This window comes from Oryzias melastigma, linkage group LG16, assembly GCF_002922805.2.
Source record: "Oryzias melastigma strain HK-1 linkage group LG16, ASM292280v2, whole genome shotgun sequence".
Classification (NCBI taxonomy): Eukaryota; Metazoa; Chordata; class Actinopteri; order Beloniformes; family Adrianichthyidae; genus Oryzias; species Oryzias melastigma.
This window is the reverse complement of record NC_050527.1, coordinates 17,899,193-17,908,343: the sequence shown is the minus strand read 5'-3', so window position 1 is coordinate 17,908,343 and position 9,151 is coordinate 17,899,193. Positions and strand designations below refer to the sequence as shown.

General features: G+C 47.8%; 2 protein-coding genes across 2 annotated transcripts in view; both read left to right on the top strand.

Moving 5' to 3' along the window:
• acaa1 (acetyl-CoA acyltransferase 1) overlaps positions 1-4,648 on the top strand; it is a 9,925-nt gene extending 5,277 nt beyond the window's left edge. The window contains exons 3-12 of the mRNA XM_024267568.2: positions 650-707; positions 1,037-1,116; positions 1,183-1,225; positions 1,300-1,398; positions 1,520-1,600; positions 2,893-3,083; positions 3,150-3,329; positions 4,013-4,068; positions 4,172-4,317; positions 4,388-4,648. Coding sequence (XP_024123336.1) covers positions 650-707; positions 1,037-1,116; positions 1,183-1,225; positions 1,300-1,398; positions 1,520-1,600; positions 2,893-3,083; positions 3,150-3,329; positions 4,013-4,068; positions 4,172-4,317; positions 4,388-4,463 — 1,010 coding nt within the window. The 3' untranslated portion in view covers positions 4,464-4,648. The remainder of the gene's footprint in view (positions 1-649; positions 708-1,036; positions 1,117-1,182; positions 1,226-1,299; positions 1,399-1,519; positions 1,601-2,892; positions 3,084-3,149; positions 3,330-4,012; positions 4,069-4,171; positions 4,318-4,387) is intronic.
• A 4,242-nt stretch (positions 4,649-8,890) lies between these two features.
• Positions 8,891-9,151, top strand: part of LOC112143411 (neuronal membrane glycoprotein M6-a) — a 19,389-nt gene continuing 19,128 nt past the window's right edge. The window contains exon 1 of the mRNA XM_024267355.2: positions 8,891-9,061. Within this exon, the coding sequence (XP_024123123.1) occupies positions 9,025-9,061 (37 nt within the window). The 5' untranslated portion in view covers positions 8,891-9,024. The remainder of the gene's footprint in view (positions 9,062-9,151) is intronic.

The following is a 9,151-nucleotide window of genomic DNA, read 5'->3' as shown; positions in this document are numbered from 1 at the left end:
ACCAAACCAGACCAAACCAGACCGGACAAGACCAAACCAGACCAAACCAGACCAAACCAGACCAAACCACATCAGACCGAACCAGACCAAACCAGACCGACCAAACTAGACCAAACCAGACCAGACAAAACCAGACCAAACCAGACCAAACCTAACCAGACCAAACCAGACCAAACCAGAACAAACCAGACTGAATCAAACCAAACCAGACCAGACCTGCAACCTGAGCTCCCTGATGTCCCGTGGTAGATGAGGAAGCTGCTCCTCGCCTCTGAAACCATAGAAGACCCAGCAGAAGCTGAAGCTTTTCATGACAGAAGAAGCTGAAAACAAACAAAACCTCCAAACTGTTCAGAGTTTAACGATCAACGATTCTGTGACTTTAGTTTGTTCACTTTAACAGAATCTTCATCCTTTAGTTTTCATGTCTTCTTTAAAGTGGAGGTCGGAGCTGTAGTTCACAGGAAGGCCTGAGGGGGCAGCAGCAGCACACTTCCTCTGTGCCGCTGATCTTCATCACAGAGCTCTGATGATGATGATGATGATCAGCTGCTTCCTTCTTAAAATCAAAGGATTCGGTTCTGAATTGTTCCAGGTTTTGTGTTGGCCTTAGAGTGAAGGTTCTGGTTCTCCTGGGTTCTGTCTGCAGGTAACGTCCTGCAGCCCGGCGCCGGAGCTCTGATGGCCAGAGTGGCCCACTTCCTCAGGTCGGTTCTGTGTTCGGCTACTGAAAATGTCACAGAGTTTAGAGGGAAACTTGAATTATTTTTGAAAAATTGTTTTTTTAAAAAGACAAATCCTTCCAACGCAATGCATTGTGGTCAATATTCACCCAACTAGTTAGCATCGGTTCACTCTGGTTTTTAGCAGAGAATTCTGGGAAGTTTCCAGGGCTCTGGATTTTGGAGACGTAGACGATAAATGATATGAATGAAGGAAGTGAATGAAGAACTCGCTCACAGACCGGAGGGACAGAATGAAACACGGAAATGAGCCGTCCAATCACACGGCTGCTTACATCACTTCCTGCTTTCAGCGGCTTTCCAGAGACGGTTCCTGTTTTCACCGTAAACCGACAATGTTCGTCTGGACTACAGGCGGTTCTGAACATCGCAGGTGATGACTCCACCAACACAAACACCGAGCGCGTGGTCCTCTGTTAACATGCACTGTTGTGTGCAGGAGCCATCAGGAGCAGAACCATCGACCTGGGCCTCGCCTGCGGGTCAGAACCACAATGAGTGCCGGCGCTGCAGCCGCGGTGGTGCGGATGTGATGAAGGTGGTGTGTGTGTTTCAGGGTGGAGAGCATGTCGCTGCAGGCCATGAGTAACCCCGGAGACCTGAGCCCACGCCTGACCGAGAACCTGAAGGCCAGAGACTGCATCATCCCCATGGGGTGAGGCCGCAGGGGGAGGGGCTTCCCGAGAACGCTCTGTTAGGATCAGGAGCAAAGATGGAGTCTGAGGGTCTGATAGCCCTCATTCATGATGAATCTGTGTGTGTTTGCGTGTGCGCAGCATCACCTCAGAGAACGTGGCCGAGCGCTTCGGCGTCTCCAGGCAGCAGCAGGACGCCTTCGCTCTCAGTTCTCAGCAGAAGTAAGTTCGGTCCGGTTCTTCTTCAGAGCAGAAGTTCACGAACACTAGAACATTTGTTTTAGGACAGAACCGACACCAGAACTTAAGAACAACAACATCTGCACTCAGAGATGAGGACAGCAGACGAAGGTCTACAGTCACTGCGGGGGCGGAGCCATCAAATCAGTACAATGTGTTAGAAAAAAACAATGTAGAGCTCCGCCCACTCAGGAACGGTCAGCTACAATATGGAAAGTGATGCAAAGCAAAGTGAAACCAGTGAAGCCAGTCGCTCCACTGACTGTATACTGTGACATCGTGATAATAATCCATGTCTGTGGTTCCACCACAGAACTCTGTGGAGGTTGAACATTTTTCTCTTATAGAATCCCTGACAGCAATACGAGAGCAACAGAACAACACTGTCAGCAACAGGGATATAAGTTCTAGCAGAGGATACATATCTTGACACAACACCAGGGTTTGCAGGACCGAAGGGGATCGTTATCTGAGTGGGAGAATGATGCTAGCATCAGAAGCTAATAAAGGCTAACGTATTAGCTAACAATCCCGAGTGAAACATTCATTCCAAATCCATCACCAGGACGGACTTTAATGCTTCTGCTGTCAGCCTCTGTTCCCTGACCTCCGAGTCCACTGGAGAGATGTTCATGTAGTAGATGTTTGACTGAAGACAAACCAACTACAAGTCATGCTAACGCAGACATGCTAACGACTGTTACAGAATCAAAGATGGGCGGGGCTGGAGACGGATGTCATGAAACTTCTGGGACTTACACCAGTTAACACAAAATTCAAATGCAACACCTCATTTCAACCTGTAGGGGGCAGCACACAGACAGTGTTTAACTATTATTTCATGAATCAAACCATTTTATTTTAAATAGTAAAACATGTGGAAACAGACTTTTAAAGACGTGTATAGAGGTCAGCAGAATAAAAATATTTAATANNNACGGATGTCATGAAACTTCTGGGACTTACACCAGTTAACACAAAATTCAAATGCAACACCTCATTTCAACCTGTAGGGGGCAGCACAGAGACAGTGTTTGACTATTATTTCATGAATCAAATAATTTTATTTTAAATAGTAAAACATGTGGAAACAGACTTTTAAAGACATGTATAGAGGTCAGCAGAATAAAAATATTTAATATATATATATTAAATCTGGCCTCAGGGATGGTAGAATCCTGTAACAACATGCCCCTCCCCCTGTGGTATAATCCTCCAGTGCCCCCCCCCATCTACATTAACCCTGGTTTAGTAAGTGAACCCCCCTGTTCCAGGGCGGCCCGTGCTCAGAGTCTGGGTCTGTTCGAGCGGGAGATCACCCCGGTCAGTACCAAGGTGGTGGACGGCGACGGCAGAGAGCGGCGGGTAACGATCAGTCGAGACGAGGGCGTGAGGGCAGAAACCACACTGGAGGGGCTCTCCAAACTCCGGCCCGCCTTTAAACCGGACGGCACCACCACAGCAGGTCTGAACCGGGTCTGGGGGCAAGAGCACCCCGTACCCCCCATCACTCACCTGAACCTCTGTGCAGGGAACTCCAGCCAGGTGAGTGACGGGGCGGCGGCCGTCCTGGTTGGGCGCCGCTCTGCAGTAGAAGCTCTGGGTCTACCAGTTCTGGGGGTCCTGAGGGGCAGCGCAGTGGTGGGGGTCCCCCCCGACGTGATGGGCATCGGGCCGGCCTTCGCCATCCCTGCAGCTCTGAAGCAGGCTGGTGAGCTCATGCCGGACGGAGACCACATGTGTCAAGGTCAAGGCCGGGGGGCGGGATCAGGCCCCCTTAGGAACAGTAGGCTCCGCCCACTTTAGGAACAGTCAGCTGTGCCCACTTCAGGAACAGTAAGCTCCGCCCACTTTAAAAACAGTCAGCTCCGCCCACTTTACAAATAGTAGGCTCCGCCCACTTTAGGAACACTAATTTCCACCCACTTTAGGAACAGTTAGCTCCGCCCACTTCAGGAACAATCAGCTCCGCCCACTATAAGAACAGTCAGCTCCGCCCACTTTACAAATATTCAGGTCCGCCCACTTCAAGAACAATCAGTTCCACCTACTTTAGGAACAGTTAGCTCCGCCCACTTCAGGAACAGTCAACTCCGCCTACTTCAGGAACAGTTAGCTCCGCCCACTTCAGGAACAATCAGCTCTGCTCACTTTACAAATAGTCAGCTCCGCCCACTTCAGGAACATTCAGCTCCGCCCACTTCAGAAACAGTGAGCTGATGACCAAACCCCCCCTTTCCGTCAGCGGTGGGGTTCCTCAGGGTTTGCTCATCAGAAGAAGCAGAAGCTGAAGCAGTTTTATCTGGATGGACAATTTGACTCCAGAACTTCTACATTCCTGAGGCTTCACAGAACCTGACCTTTAATCTTTGACCTTTGACCTTCTGTCTGCAGGCCTGACTGTGGATGAAATCGACGTGTTTGAGATCAACGAGGCCTTTGCCAGCCAGGTGAGTCCCCCCAGGAGGGTTGGGTTTGTGGTGGAGCTGTTGTCAGGTGGGGCAGGGTCAGAGGGGGCGGAGTCAGGTGAACAGGTGTGCGGCTGCTCCTCAGGCGGTGTACTGCGTGGAGAAGCTGGGCATCCCCATGGAGAAGGTGAACCCCTGTGGGGGGGCCATCGCTCTGGGACACCCCCTGGGCTGCACGGGGGCGCGGCAGGTGGTGACTCTGCTGAACGAGCTGCGGCGCCGAGGCAGGAGGTGGGTCTTCACTCCTGCCCCTCCCCCGAAACTTCAGGCTGTTCTGTGACCCCGCCCCCTCGGTCTGCAGGGGGTACGGCGTGGTGTCCATGTGCATCGGGACCGGAATGGGGGCCGCCGCCGTCTTTGAGTATCCAGGACCGTAGCTACACCAGTCAGAGCCTCCCAACCACCACAGCGCCACCAGCAGGCTCAGCGAGACCCGACAGGATAACGGTTCTGCACCGGCGTCTGGAAGATTCCATATTCCATATGGATCCTGCTGGTGATCCACCGGGTCCTTCTGCTCCGTAATCAACATCATTTTGAATAAAAACTTGATCCGTTTCCACGTTTCTGTCAGTGTCTCATCAGAGAGAACGTCTTTAGTTTGGAGACAAAGAGTCCGTCGGGTTCCCACTTCATGTGTCGGCCGCTCCACCACCTGAGTCCATTCGCACATACGTGTGTCCTGAATCGACAGACTTGAGAAACCCCGTTTCCAGCGTGCTCTTACTCTATATTAAGCCACTGAGAATCTGACCAATCCTGCATCCAAACCATCAAATGTCCCATCTGAGCTGCCCAAAAATAGTATTTAAATTTTGGGACTGGATGCCCTCCTTGTGGTTTGAACAGATTTAAAGTTTGCCACTTCATCCGTGGGCGTTTACGCTGCCATTAGAGACCAGTTTGTCTAAGTCAGCAAATGTGGAATTTGGAATATTAATATGCAGCACCTGAAAGAGGTATAAAAGTCTTGGTAATTCGTTCATATACTCTCCATACGGCCCAGGACCGTTGAATCCTGCACTGCCCAACGCTCCAAGTCTTTCTTTTCCATGATACTTTATCTACTTTGTATAAATCTGGTAGAGAGAGAGGAATTTGAATGTCTAAGTACTCAACGCCTTCTCTGGGCCATTTAAAGCCACTCTGATCCTTAAAGGTTTGTGAAATATTTCTGCATATATCCATTGACTTCATAGCCAGAGAAGTGACCATAATTGCTAATGAATTCTTTTAAGTGTTGCAGTGTTGGTACATGGTTTTATAAATGTAATAATACATCATCGGCATAAATACACAGTTTATGCTGTTCTCCGTTGATTGTAAATCCCTGATATTTTCCTCATCTCTAATTAACTGCACCAGAGGTTCAATGCTAATAATGAACAGCAGGGGCAACAAGGAGCGCCCCGCCCACAACCACGTTCCAAGGGGAAGGTGTTGGACACCGTTCACTCCGACAGCTGCAATAGGGTTTGAATATGAGATTGTATCAATTTAATAGAATTTGGTCCAAAGTGAAATCTGCATGTACCAGGTCCTGCCAGGAGACCCGGTCAAATGCCTTCTGAGCCTCCAGACGGTTGGCTGCTCTTGTATAGTTTTCTAAGAGGACATCAGGTTCAACAAACTCCTCACGTTGTCACCACAATGTGTTCCTGTTATGAACACAGTTTGGTCTTTTATTGACTCGTTTGGCTAAAACTGTAGTAAGATGTGTGTAGAGCAGAGATATTGGTCGGTATGACTGACAATTTGAGGGATCTTTGCTCCCCTTATGGATCACTACTATCGTGGGATTATCCAGGAAGGCGCCACGGTTTTGGTTTGTAGTGCGCGGTGATAAGCTTTGAGCAGTAGGAGAGTAACTTTGTTCTAACTTTTTGAACTTTTAAGTCTATTATATTGTTGACAAATGTGGTATTTTGATTTATTCACACATTTCTGAGTAATCCTCTAAAAACCTGAGCTCTCTTAGCAACAGCCCCTCCCAACCAATGAAAACGAGCGGGTCCTCACGATCTGACGTCACCAATTGAGAACCAGCCTTTCCAGGAAGAGTCTGCACTGGCAGCTCCGCCCTCAGGCTAACAAAGAAACGCCCACTTTCTCCATAAACCGAGCGTGATCAGCTAGGTTCACGAGATGGAAAACGGTGGATGTTTGTTTTCGTGGGAGAAACTCAGACACGCTGCTGAGGATGGCTCTAGGATGACATCATGAAGTGGGCGGGACCCTCAAGGAGTGAAAGGTAGAGAGTTTGACCTTTTACTTCAGGGGAAGAAAAAACTCACAAAAATAACTGTTATTTGATAAATAATTTGTTCTCCATAAATGGCTCTTTAAAAGTGCTGTCTGTTGGTCAGTACCAAATTTTGGATAAATTAAAATAAAATTGTTTAACTCTTAAAAATATAGTCAAAATACCGTCTGTGTGCTGCCCCCTACAGGTTGAAATGAGGTATTACAGTTGAATTTCATGTTGGTTTCAGATGTCTCACGTCATGATCTGCAGCTCCAGTAATAACAGTGAAAATGTATCTGAATTGAGACCTAGCCCTAAGCCCCGCCCCTCTGACTGGATTTTCAAATTTCAGCTGTGGGTGGAGTCAGCCTCCACCTTCCCTGTGTCCCTTTAAAATAATCCTGGTATGGCCCTGGTGTAACCCATTAGAATTTGAATGGGGCCAGTCACAAAAATGTCCTTCATATCAAGCTCCATGAATGTTTTGGGTTCATTTCAATGACGTTTATTTTTGTGTTCACATTAAGACACACTTATAGCAGCAAACAGGGCCTGCTTTCCAACAAAGAAACATTTTTGGTTTGAAAACGTGCAAACGTTTACATTTTCCCTTTTCTTATGCTGTCTTAACACTTAAAACAATATTTTTAAACAGCTAAAGAGGAATTGCATAAAACATCACATCTCGACGGAAACCAAAGTCAATCTTTTCAGTAGAAAGACTTCTCATAGTGTGTGTGCTTGAATGTCTACCTCAGGAGAACTCCACACTGTGCTGTATCTTTGGTCCAGAGAATCATGTTCAACTATTGAAATGGTTACCAGGAAACACGGTTCGTTCCTCTCGTTACCTGATGGTACATGATTACTCATTTAGTGGTCATGCATAACTCCGCCCACGGCCACTATTTCTTTTTCCACCAAGCACTAATGAGCTCAAGTCCAGAGAGAACATCTATCGGTCCGGATGTGGACCGCGGTCCACCATTTGGTGATATCTGGTATCAGTCCTCTAAGCTCTCCGCTAATGTAAGGCCAGAAAAGCCTTTTTGTGTCCAGAATATCTACTGATCACGTCGTCAATAAGGCTTCAGTCCCAGCTGTCCTTACAGGTGGATCCGGGTGTCTGCAGGTGACGTTAGGAGCTGAGGAGAGTATGGTGCTCTGGGGTTCTGTCCTCTATTCTTTGTTATTTCTGTTTGGTGCAGTGGGATTCATGTGTTGTTCTTTTCCAACAGTGAGTTCTTGAGGCGTCGTCGGTGACATGATCCTCCACGCGTCGATTCTGAACGCTTCATTCGTTTTCTGTTGTTCACTTGTTGTCTGACGTCGCTGAAGCTGAACTGACCTCTGGCAGTAAGGGCCCACTTTACCTGCCGGGACACCTGGACGAGTCTGACCAGCATCTTTACCTCAGTGACTCCTGGTTTTACACAGTAGTGAAGGTAGCAGGAGAGAGAGTCTCCAACATCGAAGGTGGAGTGAAGGTGGCGTGTGATTGGCTGTTGTAGGAAACGCCTCACGAAATATGTCAGAGATTCTTCAGTTTACAGGATGAAGAAACGGAAAACAAAACGGACTCAGTAAAGACTCGATGATGATGAGAGTTCAGACCCTCATGTGATTCCTCCCTTCTGCAGTCCGACGGGACAGGAGAGAATATTTATTGGTTTAATTGTGTGAGTTCTGTAGCACGTCTGTAGTTCTTCAGCTCTTTCCGCTAATAAAAGATTCGGCTCTTTTTATGCTAGCTGTTTTGACTGTTTTGGAGGTTACTAAAGATTTCTAGGCTATTTGGGGGTTTATGCAAGATTTTAGCTACATGCTAACTATTTTGGCTGATTTAGCCTTTTTTTAGTCTTTTAGGCTAATTTAGCATTTCAGTAATATTTTAGCTAGCTATCAGCTGCAAACATGTTGTAAAATTCCTGTCTGTGAGTTTATAAAAATGTTCATTTAGTCAGAATGTATGTTTAGGTTGACTGAGCGTTAGCATTAGCCGCCCTATGGGAAATCCCATTATACATTAGCTTGTGGACTTTAGCTTTATGTGCTGAATTGCTAAATATTTTTATGAATCAATTATTGATCTGTTGAGCTTAAGTTGATTGAGGTTGATTAATCGATTTTTATCGTCCCAGCCTTAAACCAAACTCTTACCCTCGCGCGCCTGCTGTTCATTGGCGGATCTCTCTCTTGCTTTGTTTGCTCCCCCTAGTGGCAGAATTTCGGTTTATTTTTTTAAATAACCAAAACTCACCACAGGAATGGGACAAAAACTTGCTTTTTTAACCCCAACATCCTTATATTATTTCTTTAACTGGGCTGAATTAAACCACTCAGCGGGCCGGATTCGGCCCGGGGGCCGTTTGTTTGTCATCCCCACACTAAAGCATCTTTATTTATTCAATCAAAAGCAGAATCTTCTCTGTTCCTGCTGCTTGTATGAAGCCCGAACCCCGAGAGTTCAGCTTCCCGCGTCCACAGCTGGTTGGTCAGGATGGATGCTGGGGGGGGCTGGAGGAGAGGGAGCGTCCAAACAGGGACTTCCCTGATCCTCCATCATCTGCAGGGAGGGAAAAGCACCAACACCGCCCCCCCCGCACACACACCGGCGCTGACAGCGAGCGGAAGGCACAACGGCAGCTGCAGTCGTCTTCACTCGGACACACAAAGGACTAGAACCCGCAACCATGGAGGAGAACATGGACGAATCCCAGAGCCAGAAAGGTAGGAGCACCGCGCGCGCGCGCCTTCTGCCCGCCATCGGCCGCGGCGCTGTCTTTGTTCTGCCAGGAGGCATCATGGGAGTTCTTTGTG